Source organism: Patagioenas fasciata, chromosome 1 (genome assembly GCF_037038585.1).
Source record: "Patagioenas fasciata isolate bPatFas1 chromosome 1, bPatFas1.hap1, whole genome shotgun sequence".
Classification (NCBI taxonomy): Eukaryota; Metazoa; Chordata; class Aves; order Columbiformes; family Columbidae; genus Patagioenas; species Patagioenas fasciata.
In genome coordinates, this window is record NC_092520.1 from 140,272,427 (window position 1) to 140,290,391 (window position 17,965).

Sequence of the window (17,965 nt, forward strand, 5' to 3'; positions counted from 1 at the left end):
ACCTTATATACTTCGTCTGTAAAACTGCATTTGAAGGCAGATGCTTCTTGAGAAGTTACACTGTGCCAAAGTAAAACCTGAGAGTACTTGATATTTTCTTTTGGTGGTTAGATACTAAGAGATGTCACATTGTTCATTGGGTTTGTTTTCCTTGGTTTTGCTTTTTAGTCAGGTCTTGTCTTGTTTTCTTTTCCTTTGTTTTGTTAATATGGTTTCTGCTTTTACTTTTTAGTTAACGATTCACTGCATTTTCCTGGGTAGGACACAGCAAGTACTTTAGCACTACAAAGCAGTGAAATCAAGTGTGGATGTCTCAAGCAAAAGTGTAGATAAAAGGGGACTTTTCCTTACCTGTCCAAACCTTACACATCATTTGCTCTTGTGTTACATTTCCCTGCAGTGGTTCTTCTGCTTTGCTTTTTTTTCCTGGTGCAGACTTTTTGTCTTCTCAAGCCCATCCCTTGAATATAGGCAACCAGAGGAGCAGCATGTTCTACACAGCAGCCAGGATGTGTGTGGCCTCTTCCCGCCGTTTCATAACCTGATGTGGCTAGGAGGCTGAGCCTGTGCTCTCCATTTAGTTTGAGACTGTAATCTTCCCTGGACAGCAAATTTCTTCTGTAATTTTCATTGCCTGGTTTGTTCAATGCAAAGCAACACAAATACAAAAGAAAATTAAAATTCCACCCTCCCCAGCCTGATAGCACTGGGAGATATCCTCACTGTTTTTTAAGCAGGATTTAATATATTTTATAGCTACAGTGAGGAGTGAGGGGTGGAAAGAAATATTTTCTAATAAGAATAGATAGAGCTAGATAAATCAAAGTTGGAGTGCCTACTACAGAGGGGCAACCCATTTCCCTGCGAAACCCTGTGAAAAGAACACATACACGTAAAGAAGCTCCTGATCAGTAGAATTGGGGAAGACATGCAGAAGACTCTTTTTGCTGCTTATTGGAAGTAGCCCTCAAAGCTGAAATAGTGGCACATATTTTCTTTCCATAAGTTGCTTTCTGATATGAATAATCAAAATCTTACAGCTGTCAAGAAATATTTTTCCATACCTATGTATTTCATTTGTCTTCAGGATGATGGTATATACCAGTGAAACATACGCCCCTCCTCCAATCTCCATTACTTGTAGTTTCCAGTGAATTCATGGAGTAGCAGCTCTCTTTTGTTGGGGTGTGGTTTTGGATTTTTGTTGTGTTTGGTTTCTTTTTGTTGTTGTTTGTTTGTTTTAACAAAGCCTCATCTGGGACTGGAATATTCGGAGCAAGGTCAGATGTTCCCAAACTCACTTGCCCAGGACCAACATCAGCAACAGCAGTGGCCCTGTCAGTTCTGGGCCAGCTTCATGCACATCACATGGAGGAATGGCTCCTTCTTCTCTTCCCTTCCTCCCCCTTGAGTAGCCCAAGACCCTGAACCATTTTTGCGCTGCTTTAATTCTGGCCACTGAGCTCATTGCTACCTGCCACCATCTGTAAGGACTGAAACTCATCCCAGCCCTGTTCCCATGTGGCCAAGGCATTTTCTATGCAGTTCAAATCAGGTGTACATACGTAGGAGCAGTCTCCGTGTGCCGTGTGGGAGGGCTCTATGCACTGTCCTAGTGTGAACTACGTGGGTTTGGCAAGTAGACAGTACCTCACTGCGAGTTGGGCATTTCTCTCTTTTCACAGTGATGAAAGAATCGGGTTTTGCAGGGAGTGATTAGTTTAGGCACTCTGTCACTCTTGCTAGAGAAGAGTCCCAGGGCTTATCTTGCCAAGTTTAAACTGTGCAGAAGTAGCCATTAGCTCTTTTGTTTCTTTGTATACCCACAGGAGAAATCTGCTAACTTCTGACAGTAATCATAATGCATCCACCACTCCACCTCTTGTTTCTTGCATTCCTTAAGACCAGCTCTGGCTTTTTCCAATAATTTTCTCAGTATTTGCACCTCAAGTTGCACTTTAAATTTTTGCCCGAGCTTGCAGTACTGTATACAGCTCTGTGATGGTCAGCTCTGTAGTTGCTTTGAATGCATCTATTTCTGTTTAGGATATAGTAAAAAAGGGAATTGCACTTTTCCACCAGCTTTTTTTCAGCTCTTTCCAACAAACAGAAACAGCTTAACAAGCTCTGCTTTGTGCTTTTAGAGGCTGCTTCTGCAGAGTTGTGTGAACAGTTATTTTCAACATTGAGTTGACTTTTGTGGGTTTCTGCTGGGCATTTTGTGAGGACTTTGTAGGATTTAGTAAAAAACTATGAAAAATGTATGAAAAGAGTATGAAAAATAGTTTCTTCATTAAGTATTATGAAAGTATATTGTAGGACTAGGCATATAATATGGAGTTCCTTGGTGAAATAATTAAATTATCCTTTAATTATAGTTTGTTTTGTTTTTTTAATTTTAGGTGGCCCATATCCGAGCAGAAAGAGATATTTTGGTTGAAGCAGATGGAGCCTGGGTAGTGAAAATGTTTTACAGCTTTCAGGATAAAAGAAATCTTTACCTGATCATGGAGTTCTTACCTGGAGGTAAGCTGGATGTTATGGTGTGAGGTGATAGAAGTACTACTTCCTTACTTGTTGCTGTCAGCTTCATAAAATGTTAGAAACAAGCATGTTGCATAATTTGTTTTAAATGAAGTCCCAGTCATGTAACAACTCCTGATTTTTAGGGTGAGGTGAAAGGTTATGGACGTGTGTTAAAATAAACTTGGGTTAAGTAATTTTTCCGATCCAATGTTTTGCTTTTTACTGTTAAAGCTAATAAATCCATGCAATACACGTGTTATGCATTAAAATTCACTGTATCCTCTGCGCTATCAAATGAAAATTCCTATTTAGGATTTTTGACAGTTTTACATCCAGTTTACTTAAAGTATGTTGGGTTTGTAGGTCCTTGCAGTAATAGTTTTTTAATTAGTAGCTATAAGGCCAGTTACAAGGGTAAATTTGGATCCTACTGGGATTTCACATAGAATTAGTTTTGTGATTAAAATGTTCTGATTTCTAAGTTGTATTTTTTCGCTTTTTGATTAGGTGACATGATGACCTTACTAATGAAGAAAGACACCTTATCAGAAGAGGAGACACAGTTTTACATTTCTGAAACTGTGCTGGCCATAGATGCTATTCACCAGCTGGGGTTCATCCACAGAGATATTAAGCCAGATAACCTTCTGCTGGATGCTAAGGTATGGAATGTGCATGTGAACTGCCTGTGCTTTAAACATCTCAGTCTGCAGATAATACCATTCATTGTGGTGCTAATTGGTGCACACTGGGAGTGCCACACCAGTGATTTTAAGCTAGCTGGAGTAAAGGCAGAAAAAGTGGTCCTTACCTTTTCCTTGTAGAACACTAGTTTACCGAAGGCAAAACTGCTCCTGTTTTTTGTTGGAAAGCATTTTAACCCTTTTAAGGTTTCTAAGGCAAGGTGTCCAGGTACTCATATTCGTACACATTAAAAACTGATACACTTATTTACTTCAAGGCAGATGAAACTATGAAATATTCAGACAATGCTAAATAATCAGTTCAATTCCTGTGGTTATCTCACTTGTTTCATTACCCCCACACTAGTGGAAACTCTGACCATAGCGAGCCATGAAATGGACCCACTAACATTGTACATTAACCTGTAGACCATCTAGCATTGATGTCTGGAAACCTGATGAAAGACAGGTTACCATCAAAACAAAATAAAGGGATATTGCACTGGAGGCTTTCTCAGTCTCAGTGGTATCCTGTCCAAAACAAAAACCAGGCTAACTATCTGCCCTCAGCTGTTGCAGAACTGTAGATGTAACCATTCCCAGGGGGGCAAGAACTGGTTTGAGAGAAAACACAACCTCACAGTACACAGAGCTTTAGCTTGTCCTGCATTAGGTAGTCCTATGGAAGTCCATCATGGCCTGAGAAGGCAAATGCAGTTATTAAAACTTTCTTTTTTTGAGCCCTGTCTTTCTAAATTATGTTTTTAACTTTGAAATTTTTTTTAGGGTCATGTAAAACTGTCTGATTTTGGGCTATGCACAGGTTTAAAGAAAGCTCACAGAACTGAGTTCTACAGGAACCTTACACACAACCCACCAAGTGACTTTTGTAAGTATAAGGTGTCGTAGTTAGACATGTAAATAGTTTTGTGCTGCAGCTATGCCATGTCAGAATTTATTTCTGCTGGGTTAAGCAAGATTGTTCAGGCTGATTACATTTAGTTGGAAAACTGGAAATGCATGTTCCCTGGGACATGGAAGCATTTCACAGGAAAGAAAATATGATTTCTGCAGTGTTTATGTATTTTTGCACATTTGTACATAGATACAAACACACATAATGTAAAGTCACTATTTTAATGTATTTTTCATAATGATGTTAGTGAAGTTACAGAAACACTCTTTCAGAAGGGACATAAGTTTTGTGTGGTGACTTACCTGAAGTCAGTAACAATCTCACGATGCTTTTCATGAGAGTTAAGTTGTTCATCGGCATACTTTGGTGACACATCCTCATTAGTTTTTTATTCTACAAATTTAAAATTCCTCTGCAGTTCTTTTTGGATTCTTCACCTCTTGCTTAAAAAAAAAAAGCCTGTATGTGAATATATGTTGCCAGCTGCAACAATAAGTACCGCTGATCTCAGATCAATCTGTAAAACTTTTAGCAAGTTCTAATTTAGAAATGCTATTTGTGTGTTCTGCTTACGTGAGTTTCAGCTGAAAATTGGACAGTAGTTATTCATTATCATTTTCCCATCTCTAGTAATATTTGTTTCTAGACTAGAGCATTCTAAAGATAGTCATTGTCTGAAAGCAGAATGATACCAATATTTTCTTTTTAGTTCTCACATGCATTTACTATCTAATAACTATTTTGTCAATTAGCATTTCAGAATATGAACTCAAAGAGAAAAGCAGAAACGTGGAAGAAGAACAGGCGACAGCTGGTGAGTTAATAAAATTATGTATACATTTTTTCTTTAAAACTACTTACAGAAAATGTGAAATAAAAACTGGGCATTAATGCTCCTGGTTTTTAAAAACTGAAAAGCCCTCACAGATGTTGTTCTCTTCAAGCTCCCAAAATTACAACTAACTCAAAAGAAGGTGGTCTAGTGATTCCAAGTGTCGAATAGCTCAGGGATGGGGGAAGAGTGGGAGGATAACCGTCAGCTGGGTCACTTTGTTTTCAGAGCTGTGACCAGCAAGGCCTGGCTCTTCTCTGTGCCTTTGTTTCCCATATGAGCATCTGGACTAACTGACCTCAGGTGTCAGCAACCACTCAGCAATGCTGTTTCTTGAGCTTGTCTCTAAACCGACCTGGCACTGATGCTGTGCGTGAACTCCTGGGTTTAACTCCTGCAGTTCAGTGTTGCAAGAAAATGTGTAGCTGCGTGATCCTTTTTCGGAGAATTGTGGGGAGACTTGTTTGTCCTTCTGTTGAATTGGAATACGATGGGAAGGAAGTGGAGGTTATTGGCATTGGAGTGGTGCAGCCTGGGTTTGTACTGAGTGGTCAAGGGCCCTCTGGCATTAACTGAATCAAAGGAGAATATCTGTCAGCCGTGGGATTTCAGAATTTCAGCCCTGCTTGGGTTTTCACCGAACAGCAGTTGCAAAAACCTCAGTTCTCCAATTTTTATTTTGCATACTCTCTTTAGAAAGTGATATGCAGCAGTGTTCTCACAAAGCTTTTGAGTTGTTTTTTCTTCCATCATGAGACATAATGAGATGACATTGCAATCGTGCTGCCTCATAGGGCCTGTATTTCATGCCCTTACTCACACTTGGAGTTAGATCCCTGAAAATACTACATCTCCAGGTCAGTAAAGACATGAGACAGTACAACAGGGAGGAAAAAAAAAGGCCAAATTTATAACCTGTATAAACACTATTTGAAAAGGAGCCGTATTCCTGGTTTTCAGTTGGTTCAAAACTTAATGTCTCAGGTCTATCTGATAAAATGAAGTTTCTGGCCAGACAAATGGAAGTAAAATATTTTTCTGGCAGAACTGGTTGTGGTGGATGGTTTTGGTTTTATGGATTTTTTTTTTGGCTTGTGTTTTGTTTGTTTTTCTCCCCCCCCAATTTTCCATCAGTAAAGAAAAATTTGCGAATTGCTCGAGATGTAGTCGTGAACCAGAATCATAGAATAGTTTGTGTTGGAAAGGACCTGCAAAGGTTACCTAGTCCAACCCCCTGCAGTGAGCAGGAACATCTTCAACTAGATCAGGTTGCTCAGAGCCCTGTCCAGCCTGGCCTGGAATGTCTCCAGGGATGGGGCATCTGCCACCTCTCTGGGCAACTTCTGCCAGTGTTTTACCACCCTCAGTGTAAAAAACGTCTTCCTCATGTTTAGCCTGAATCTCCCCTCCTTCAGTTTCAAACCATTACCCTTTGACATATTGTAACAGACCCTGCGAAAAAGTCTGTCCCCATCTTTCTTACAGGCCCTTTTTAAGTACTGAAAGGCCTCAATAAACTCTCCCTGGAGCCTTCTCTTCTCCAGGCTGAACAGCCCCAGTTCTCTCGCCTGTCCTTACAGTGGAGATGTTCTACCCCTGTATTGATATTAGGGGTTGCCCTGACCCAGGTGCAGGACCTTGCACTTGCTGTTGTTGAACCTTATGAGGTTTGCATGGCCTCATCTAGAATCATCTAGACTGCACATTTAAAAGATTACAAGGATGGACCCTGGGTCCAGTAAGAGCTCAAATTAATTTTGCAATAAAGGTAATATGTGTAATAGCTGGTGTATCATGAGTGTTGTACATAGGAATCTACCACTGGTTATCCCTTTTATTGAAAAACAAACAAGCAAAACACAACTACTACAAGAACAACAGAACTTCGTCTGTATTTTAGTAATGCAGCTACCCAATACACCTTCTGATATCACAGTGGGAACACTCCATGATTTCATCACATTAGGATGATTTTCATTTACTTTCAAGGTTCTCTGTGCTTACTCATGTAAAAGAATAATGTTATTGGGATTTTAGATACTATGAATTCTCAAATGAAGCATTCTTGTCCATCCAAACCCCAAGATCCTATATGTGAATCCCCAGGAAAAGGTTTTGCAAAGTGTAAAAACATGGTGTGTATGTTTTAAAGAGTTTTGTTTGTTTTTTTTTTTAACCAGGCATATTCTACTGTTGGAACCCCAGACTATATTGCACCAGAAGTATTTATGCAGACTGGGTACAACAAGCTGTGTGACTGGTGGTCTCTGGGAGTGATTATGTATGAAATGCTAATAGGTATGTTAAAGACCCAACTTAAGAATCATTCAAAGGTAACAGAGTCCATTAGTTCACAGAGTCTGATCCTCTGCGTAGTGAAGGTACCAGAATTTCATTCCGTTCTACCTGAGGTAAGCCCCAAACTCAGCTTCCAGAAAAAACTTGAAGTCTTCCCACCTTTCCAAGACAACAACAAGAGATGATGCCTCAGCTGTTGCAATTAATGTTTTACTGTTAAATGTTTTTGAGGGTCAGTCTCATTATCGGGAAGTAAAAAAATAACATTTATCATTGCATTACTTGGTAGATTTGGGAGCCATGGTGGCAAAAGCAGAAACCAAGGTCACTTTCTTCTTCTGGGAAAAGCTTATTAATATTTCTATCTGTTTGTGCAGGGTATCCACCTTTCTGCTCAGAAACTCCACAAGAAACGTATAGGAAAGTTATGAACTGGAAAGAAACATTGGTATTTCCTCCAGAGGTGCCCATTTCAGAGAAAGCAAAGGATTTAATTCTAAGGTCAGTAACCAAAAGCCCACTTCTGCCCATGCACCAGATACCGTCATCTTCCATTGGGTTAACTTTCTGTTCTGCATGAAGGAGACTTTAGATTGGAGGGAAAGTTGGTTTCTTCTGTGTTGCTATCTTGGATGGACTTTTTCAGCCTTTTGTCCTTTGCCATTTGTTTAACCTGAAGTAATAAGCTGTAATGATCTTCATTTGTATTGTGGTATCGGGAGAAACAGAGCAGAATGAAGGAAGAAAAAAAAGTGATTAACACACAATTTTTCTCATGGGGAACTAGAAAATATTCACGTACCTGCATTTTACGTCCTGAAAAGAAATCTTTGGATGTTTTTTATTTACTCATTTTTTTTCAAAAGGACAGGTTTTGATTAGTTCAGCTTGCATTGAAGCTTTTCTGAGGAGTTTTGGGTCAAGGTCTGGCAGAAATGCTCTCTTGTCCTGGGACGGGAGATGGTTTTCAGCTTTTTTTTTTTTTTTTTAAAGATAATATTACAAGCTGACACAATTTTGTTACAGGCAAAAAAGGGAATATACTTCATAGGCAGAGCCAAGAGCTAGAATTTATTAGTAGTCCAAGCGATGCTCCAAAGCATACAGCAAATATAACAAATACAATGAACAGTTATTCTTAATTCAGTTACAGTGATGCTAACACAGTTTAAGTAACTTAATTATTGCTAATCCTCCTTAATAGATTTGCATATGACAGTTTTACTACATTTTCACTGTCACTTTTCTTTTGTGCTCTTTTTAACCTTTCCTGCATGTTGCTACAAGAACTTGCAGACAAAGCTAAAGTTTTGTTATTTTTATGGATATAGATAAAACCCAACTAAAATAAGTTCAAATTTAGATAAAGCCTGACAGATCTTGAGACTTGGTCTGGCTAACTGTTGTTACAAGGTTTGAGGTCTATTATTAGTACTTGGCATCCACTAGCTGGCTGGACTGCAGTAGAACTATAAGCAGGTTGTTTTTTTTTTTCCAAGTGACACTCAAAGTAGGAGAACAATACAGTCCATAATTGGAGATTGTTTACAGACTAACTTGCCGCATTACTAAATTGCCTGCTGAAATGTTAAATAACTAGTGAGAAAGTGGTTGTTTTGGGGTTGGTGGTTTTTTTTGGTATTGCAATGTATTGATGTGAAAAGTGCCTTGTGAATCTGGGTGATGTGTTCCTGTGGAGGAATTAAGAGTTCAGGATAACTGAATCAACAGCCAGAGGCTTTGCTCATCTGAGCAAACAGGATTTTGTCTGACAAAGGCCAGCTGACTTAGAGCAGCAGGAGGCCAGCATCCCCATGCTACCGAACACTTCCCAGTTTCAGGAGGTCATTGGGTGACTCTGCTCAGCGAGACCAAGCTTTTTGTTTGACACGGGCTTTTTTTTCCTGTTATTGTAAACCTCCTTGTCTGTGTCACTGTTGACATCGTTTGCCATCCTCAAAGAGACTGCAAGGACAGTGTAAAAATATAAAGCAGTTATATCTTTGCTGACACGCAGAAGAGATAGCTAGCATTTAATGAACTTCTAGGGCAAGCATTGGTATGCTCACCATCTCCTTGATGAGATTCTTCAGAGTCTTGTCCAGGCAAACATCAGTCCAGAGAAGGGTCAGCCTCTGCTGTTCCCTAGAACAAATCCCTGATGTTGCTGAGTTGTTGTCAGAGCGCTTTCACCTCCCTGTTTTTTCTTTAGGCTTTTTTACTTTTCCTTGTTGGTGTTTTTCTTCCTGCCTACTTGAGCAGGTAACAGTCCCCATCTCAACAGTCTTAGCTCTGTCTCAAATTTCACTTATTTTTTTGTTTGTTTGTTTTTCCCTGTCTCTGCACTTTCTCAAAGCTGCTTCTTACAAATTGACAATTTCTTCTGGAGTCTGGGCTGAGGTTGTGCAGCTGGGCCACATCAGAGATAGGCCTTAGGTCTTTGTACCATCAGCATCTGGACCTCTAAGGAGGAGGTGACAAGCAGAATAGGGTATGCTGTGGACATAGCATATTTTGAAAGTGTCTGGCTCAGTTCCAAAATGTGACATCAGAGAGTAAGTCCTATTTCACTTAGTGTGTCTGTCCCTGTTTGATTTTGAAACACAGATTTTTAAATAGTGGAGAACATGGAGGGGAGCCTTCAGGGGTAGGAACTTAAGTCTCCATGCCAAACTAATCTTCCAGGGCTAGAACTTGCAGCAGCTTTCTAGAAACCATGAAGATGGAAGGTAACAGTTTAGAAAAGGTCATCGTGACTTTTTGTTTTGGGACTCTAACAATATTATGTTTCTACTATTTCCCTTCTCTCTTAGGGGCAGTGGGCTATTTTTACATTACCCCAAGTGATGGAATGATTTGAAAGAACTTCCCCAAATTCCTATTACAGGATATCATGGCAGTTTTATTTGCTGTTGCTTCCATCTGCATTTCTTGTAACATTCCCTTTATTTTTTCTTTTTACTTTTTCAGATTTTGTACTGACTCAGAAAATAGAATTGGTAGTAACGGAGTAGAAGAAATAAAAAGTCATCCGTTTTTTGAAGGAGTAGACTGGGGACATATCAGGTATGTATATATACACACATACACATCTTATAGAGAACAAAAGCCATGAAAGCAAGAATTTCATGCACTATGATGTCAAGGATGATAATTTCCAGTTTATCTTGTATTTTGAAAGGCAGCTACTGGCAGCAGGTGAGTGGCAGTGAAGGTTTTCAGGCCTTGCTGATATTCATAGATCAGATTTTAACTGTCTTGAGATGCCTTGGATTGCCCCAGAGTGCCCAGGATGGAAAGAAATTGTGGTAGGGTGGCTGTGTTATTCCTGATGTATGCTCTGATACCATCAAAGAGCTCCTCTTCCAATAGTAATGAGCTCTGCAGCTATTACTATAATTGACTTTTTTTGTAATAGGAACATGAGAAAAGCAAACTATTCCAAAAATGCAGGGGAAATAGACGAATGATGAAGAGCAAGTAGGACGAAAACACAGGGCATGTCTTTACTGCATGCTGCAGATACTACACCTCAGTGAACTGATATGCCTACAGGGCGCTGGGCAGTGGCGCCAACTCATTTCAGAGTCGCAGTCTCAGTGTCCAAATTCTGCTGGGCCAAGCCTGGGTAGAGGGTCCAGTTGAGGCAGCCAAACCAGTTCCAGCCTGAGCTTGCATCTGCAGATTCTGAGCTACATCTGCATGTACCTGAAGAGGTAACATCTTTAGAGCAGACTCTGGTGGCCCCACAGATACTTCCAATTGAAATGATGGCAACTGTTCATCTCTCTTTAAGGTTTGAGGTGGTTTGCTCTTCCAGTAATACTGCAGTTTTCTACCTGAAAATCCATACTGTGGACTTGTGATTGCCCAGATCTTATCCTTTCATTTTTTCTGGTGCAGAAAGCCTGATGTAGATTATCTTTGCAGTGGTGGAGACATCAATAAGCAGCAAGAGTAGTGACATATCTGTTCATGCCACAGTTGGCAGCCAGGCAAAATGGTTTTCTCGTTCCGCCCAGACGTGGATTTAATTGTAATAATTACAACTGTAGTAAGTTTACAGGAGTAAATTAATGACTTACCCCAGTGCCATGTTTCCGTTTGAATGCTTTCATGGGACAGACCACTTAAGGAGCTTTGAAAGACACCTTGAAACTTCTTAAAGAGCTGCCTAATTGTTGAGCTAATGAAACAGTAACATGTCAGAGCCAACTCATTTTGGATGAGAGATACTGGCAACTCAATGTCAGAAATAGGAGCTACAGCTGAAAGGTATTTGGATGAGGTCCAGGCTGATGAGCACTAGAATTGTAAAGCAACGTATCTGATGGCTCCAAATGCAAATAAAATCCTGCTCGGCTGGGTAGGCCGGGTTTATGAAACAGAGGTAACCACAGTGATTCTTGGTGACAACCAAGATTGTAGCGATAGCTATAGGGTAGATAAATGTGGAATGCTCATTCAGTTAATGGGAAAATGATGTTTTCCCCAAGTTTGCCAAGAAGATAATAATGCTAGATAGGAAACCAATAAATCTCCCCATGATGTCAGCAAACAGGCAAGTCAGATACATCTCTGATGGACTCAGTGGAACCTTTGTGCTTGAAACTGAAGGGATGTTGTAACTCTAAAAAGACAGGTTAAACAAAACTGGAACTTAATGTATCTTAGTATTCACTGTTTTGGCATTCATTTCTATTTGCAGGGAAAGACCAGCTGCAATCCCTATAGAAATCAAAAGTATTGATGATACTTCCAACTTTGATGAATTCCCTGAATCTGATATTCTACAGCCAGGTGAGACTGCCATTGTAATTTCCAAATGTCTGTCTATGACATACCAGAGTACTCCACAGATGCAGCTGTTGTTGTTGTTTATGCCAATTTTTCTGATACCCTAATCAAGGTAATATACAGGCCTGATATAGAGACTGTCTGTCAAATATAAGTGTAAGCTTATGATCTACTTCCTTAGAACTTTGGAGGGGGGGGAACCAAGCCCACAGATTTTAACAGTTAAATCTATTATTAAATATGGTTTGCATATAGTGAGCGCAGAAAACACAGTACAGTTTTCTACCATACAGTCTTTCTAACCAAATTCTGTTAAAACATTGCACACTGATTTGCTTTTGATCTTTAGTGACTTTTGAGCTTCGTGCCAAACATAAACTTTCATGTGTTTGTACACAAAAACTTTCAGACAGATGTTTATTTAACATCGTGATTTCTGAACCTGAGTGCATCTATAAGTAATTTATGGGGTTTTTTTGTTAATTTTCTTTTGGCAAGTAGTAGGAAATTCTTATATATAAAAGGCTTGATTCTCTGAAATGCCGAATTCTCCCAGCTCCCACTGTTTTCAATGAATTATTAATGGCTTAAAGATAGGCAGATACATAAAAACTATTAATTGATGGCAGATAAGTGTAGATGTGCTAACAATTGTAAGAATTATCAAAAAGCTGTTTTGTTTTGGGTTTTTTAAAGTGGCTTTTATTTCATGGCAAAGAAATTTGTCCTTTTTAATGCAAAAGCAATCAATCTCCAGTGGCTAAGTTAAGCTATTTAAGTCCTTACTTGGTTAACACCAAGTACATTTCTATTAGTTTTGGCATTTCAGACCCACTGTATCACCGAGAATGTTATTGTATGTCCAGATACCTCAATATGAACTTTGATATCGACATTTTGGGCATCTTGGATTGAAAATATTGTTATAGAACACTAAAAGCGGCAGAGACCTAAATGTCGGAGCCCACTGCAGTGCATGTTTGAGTGCAGCACGCCAACCACCTGGGTTGTTCATAAAATAAATGGAGGCTGTACAAGCCTCGCAGAAGCTCTGAGCAGGGAGGAAGTCCTAGAAGTAGTTTGTGTGTGATAGGTGTAGTTCTCTTGGGAGAAGTCAGATATAACTTTTTCCTCTTTTTGTGGAGAAGATAAGACGGGTATGTATACGTGTTTGTTGTGCATGGAGCATCCTAAATGTTTTTTGTAGTTATATATCCTGTGGGTGTTTTAGAGGTTCCTGTCAAGGTATGGGAGTCTGTTACTGTGTGTAGACATAAAAACCCAAAGAAACAAAAAACCTTTTGTGCTTCAAGGATAAGTGCTGAAATTGTAACTCTTCTTAGGCCATTGATGAATGGCAAGTGACCTGATTAGAAACAGGATTACTTCAAGGAATTTCTGCTGACTGGGGAAATAATAGTTCAGGACTGTTTGTCAGTGCTCTGTGAAGAGTCCTTTCAGGAGCAACACTGGTCTTAATTGTTTTGTTTTTACTTCTGTTTCTGAATTGTAGTGCCAAACACAACGGAACCTGACTACAAGTCCAAAGACTGGGTTTTCCTCAATTATACCTACAAGAGGTTTGAAGGGCTCACGCAGCGTGGCTCGATCCCTTCCTACATGAAAGCCGGGAAGTTATGAAACAAAACGCAAACCCACAAAAGAAATAAAAACACAAACCTCAGGTAGCTGCATCACCAGACCCGCTTGGCATTAGTTATCAATACATTGACTCTGGTGCGCATCAATTTCACATGGAAATTCTACGGGATTAGGATTTCTAAGACTATTACAGGAATTAGTTGGCAGTGCCAGCTGGCTTTTTTTTTTTAATATTTGAATATTTTTGTTAACTTTATTATACAAAGGTACTGGAATAAAAGGAACGTACATCCCTTTGTAACTGCACTGCCTATGTGTGTATAACGGTTAATTATGCCTCTCTGTACTGTGGCTTTGTTTGTACTGTAAACCATCTAATCCACCTGGGAGTAAAACATATCATTTTATGCAGCATTGTTATTATACTGCTTACCTGGTGGGTTTTAGATATGCAGTATAAAAAAAAAACATTGCCCACATTTGCAAATTTCTCTGAACAGTTGCTCAAGGTCGTTCCAGTTGTGGTCTGCAGATACCCCATGGGTGCGGCAACGCTCAATTATTTTAAATAGCAGTGTCCCGTGGGCCTACTTGTACCCTGCCTACCCTTGCGTCTCCTCGATGGACATCTTTATCAGCTGATCATCTCTTCTCCTCTTTCTTCCTTTTTGCACTGTGTGTGGTGGTGAGACAGTCCCCATTATCTGTTTAGTGGTATTTCCACTTTAAATGATACTTGATGGGTATTACTGCTTAAGAGGATGATGCCTGTTGGCAACTTCAGAAGATAAAAATGAGTGTAAATAATAACTACGAAGATTTTTAACAGAAGGGGAACTTTCTGATACCAAATTCTGAAGAGGTGGCTGAGTTTCCAGGACTGTATTCCTACCCCTGCTGTAAGGCAGATCATCATCTTGCTACTCACAATTCAAACAGCCTTTCCTGCCTGTGCAAAATGTATCCTAGAAAAATGATCAAATTGCTGCTTTTTCTTTTTTGTCTCTAAGAAGTTCCAGGCAGAAGGGATGCTGCTTTAGCCTTTTATTTCAGAATACCTTGTAGCAGGTTCTGCCAAGCCAGAAGAAATGGAGCACCCCACTAGGCTCACTCTCCTGCGGGCTCCATCTGCTTCTGGTATCGCCATCTCATGCGGACCATGGGATTACAAAGGATCAGCTGAGTCTGGAGCCCAGTTTCCAGGAACCACAACCCCTCATGACTGAATCAGGCAGAGTACCTAGATGCTGTTCTCCCCAGTCTGCATGATGGTGACAAACTGACAGCAGAAATGGGTTGCCTTTTCCCAGGCTGAGGAAACTGAAGCAAAAATCCCTCCTTCTGCTGGATGTGGTTTTGCTTCTCAGCCCAGCAGCAGTTCAGCGCTGCTGGCAAATTTCTCTCTGCCTGTACTAGCATATTATCTGCAGTATGTTGAATCTATCACAGTAGAGATCTTTGATACCATTTTCTGGTTACGAAAGAGGTTTACAGCGATCAACAAGTCCCTGGCAACTGAACAAGCAGAGTCACTGTTGCTGTCTTACTCCTCTGCATGCAAGTGAAAGGCACTCTGAAGCCTTCACAATACCCACTGGTGTGAAGCACAGGATGTTTTGGCATACAGTTACAGAAGACTCCATTACACTGTTTTGTTTTGTTTTTTTCCCTAGCAAAATGGAAGTGACTATTTATAAAGCCATTACCAAAATATTTATTGCTGTTAGGTACCATGGTATCAGCTATTCTGAATTATTTATACGCTTTAAAAAACACACTAGGGTTTTCATCTGCTGCATCAAAGACCATTTACCACCAAGATTACTGTGCATCAGTGGCTTACTGATGTGCATGTAGGCTTCCCTGATCCAACAGTTACTGGGTTCCTCAAGGGCTTCAGTGATGTCTGTCTTCCAGTATTTTGTCCCCCTTCAGGCATCTGTGTTATTTATACTGCATTTCTACAAAAAATTGTACTCTTTAGCTCATCAAAGAGGAATAGCCAGTACCTCAGGGCCCATCCAATTTATATAGTGTTATTTCAGAACACAGCTAAGCTAGGCTTTTGGCTAAATGCTGGTCTTAGGTGGGAACAGTTCATTGAGCTCTTGAGTTTTTCTTCCCAGACCTTACACTAATTAACACCCCTTTACTGGCACTAGGGCAAGATCCTCTGAAATTCCCCAGTGTTGTTTTCAGCCTTGTCAATGTAGTGAAGCTCAACTTCTATCTAACCAAAGACCGTCCAAAAACAGTTACTCACTTAAATCCACCTTTATACTTTCAAACTTCATTCTGCTCGTGCCCTAATAGCTTCTGAGGCTTCATGAGAAGGAGATGCCTTTTCTAAGACCTTCAATCTGTTCTATCAAGACAGGGGAGCTTGGGCAGAAAGTATCTGAGATGCAAACTTGGCCCCACAGGACACTGCTATTCAAAAGAGAATTTTCATTAGTTTTAATTTCCAGTCTCATCTGTGGGGCACAATGTGCACCAGAAGTGGAATTCCTGCGAACAACGCGTTTCAAGAGACTACAGTTACCCTATTTGCATAATATAAAAATAAGTCTTTGCTTGAACTTGCTAAGACAAGATAAGTTTCATGGAAACTGCAAATGCTCAGTAATACTGGTGATTCTTTTTTTTTCCAGTGGGCCTTGTGGGAGGGGAGGTAAATACACACCTAATTTAAAGCTATCTATTAAACATCTATGTCTGTACATACTCACTGGTTTACAAACTTGGGAAAAAGCTCAACCCTTATATTTGTAACACTAAAGATAATACTCATTTAAAAATGCGGATGATTAATCATATCAGTGCTCACATAGGAGTTATATCCATAGGGAAACAGCTTGCAGCCTACTTAGCATAACCTCCTCTATTGTGGTAGCTGATTTTTTTTTTTTTTAAACATAGCATTATTTTAATCAGTAACTCAAGTTAAACAAAATATTAACTACTGCTTTTAGGATGATAGAGTATTTTATTTTAAGGTGAAACTGTGACACTGCAACAGATTAAAGAGAACACAAGGTTTATCTACACTGGCTCTCAAAAGATGGAAGTGCAACATATCATTCGTTATTTTTGTCATATTCCTTTGGATGGTTGTGTTTTTTTCCTTTGGCGATGTTTGTCATTGTGCCATTTATTTTTCTTATTCTTGAAGTACCAAAGATCCTGAAATGGCTTGATGATTGCAACCATGTGAAAGTTTATTTTCTGGAAGTATGTTTTGTTAACTTTTGTTAAAATGTGGAATTGTGTATGCAAATTGTTACCAGAGGTTTGCTGGAAAGTTAACCTATTCCAGCGGGGAGAACTCGAGTGCATTGATGGAAGTGGTGAGCCTGAATCCAAAATCTGGATCTGAAGACCCTGAAACTGGGGAGGAAGCTCGGATTGGGAAACACAGCTGAGCTTTTGCACTTTGTTCCATCTCCAGTCAGCGTGAGTGGCCTTAGGCACAGGACACCAGCAGAGGTTGTTTCATGTGCAAAAGGAGTTAAAAAAAAAAAAAATTGCCAGCATTCACAAATCAAATATTGTTGATACTGCATTTGCACTGTTAAAATTTGCCTTGCTGGAGAGTTATATAAGTGTTATTTTTATAGGTCAATTGTTAAACACCTGAGCCGTTGGATACAGTATGGAATAACAGCATCTGACGTGGGTGAATCCACCGAAGTGCAAAGGGGCTTGCTGGAAGCTCTCCACACTACCAGGATAAATGGGCATGAGCAGTACAAAGGGTGTTGTGCCGGCTCCTTCTAAAGAGGTGACTTTCCTCCTCTGCGACAGCAAGTAGGGAATACTGCAGTTCAGCCCGGTTATACTCTAATGCTTAGGAAGTGCTCTCACTTTTTCAATAATGCGAGCAATTACAAGCATTGTAACATACTGTACCTTGTCCTTTTAATGTTGATATATTACAGCAGCTCGTTCTTGGAGTCGAAATGGCAACTGCTCTATTTTTCCTAGACTGTTTCATTAGTTGTGGTTGGGAAAGTTACATAGAAGCATTATAAAAATTTATATGAGGCTTTTTACAGCATTTGAAATAAAAGTAGCATTCTTTTTGTAAAGTTGTGGTATTTATTTTTTCACACCGGTGTTCTGGCTTTGTTTTTCTTCCAAAATGAGAGACATCTAGGGAATTGAGACACCATTTTGTATATTCTCATCTTGAATTCCATGGACAGTGAAAACCCCAGTGTCGCTACTCCCAGTCAGAAAGTAGAGATCACAAAAATTGCCCAAGTTGTACCAACTGCAGTCACATGAAACTGCTTCTAAACTGGTTCTTGC

At 39.7% G+C, this 17,965-nt stretch overlaps 1 protein-coding gene across 5 annotated transcripts in view; it reads left to right on the top strand.

Moving 5' to 3' along the window:
- STK38L (serine/threonine kinase 38 like) overlaps positions 1-17,742 on the top strand; it is a 51,580-nt gene extending 33,838 nt beyond the window's left edge. For 4 of the 5 annotated variants that reach the window (XM_065846988.2, XM_071816169.1, XM_065847001.2 and 1 more), the window contains 9 exons: positions 2,403-2,526; positions 3,034-3,188; positions 3,996-4,098; positions 4,878-4,939; positions 7,138-7,255; positions 7,633-7,756; positions 10,226-10,321; positions 11,964-12,055; positions 13,566-17,742. In XM_065846988.2, the coding sequence (XP_065703060.1) occupies positions 2,403-2,526; positions 3,034-3,188; positions 3,996-4,098; positions 4,878-4,939; positions 7,138-7,255; positions 7,633-7,756; positions 10,226-10,321; positions 11,964-12,055; positions 13,566-13,693 (1,002 nt within the window). In that variant the 3' untranslated portion in view covers positions 13,694-17,742. The remainder of the gene's footprint in view (positions 1-2,402; positions 2,527-3,033; positions 3,189-3,995; positions 4,099-4,877; positions 4,940-7,137; positions 7,256-7,632; positions 7,757-10,225; positions 10,322-11,963; positions 12,056-13,565) is intronic. The other variant, XM_065847018.2, reaches the window with a different exon arrangement.
- The last annotated feature ends 223 nt before the right edge of the window (positions 17,743-17,965 follow it).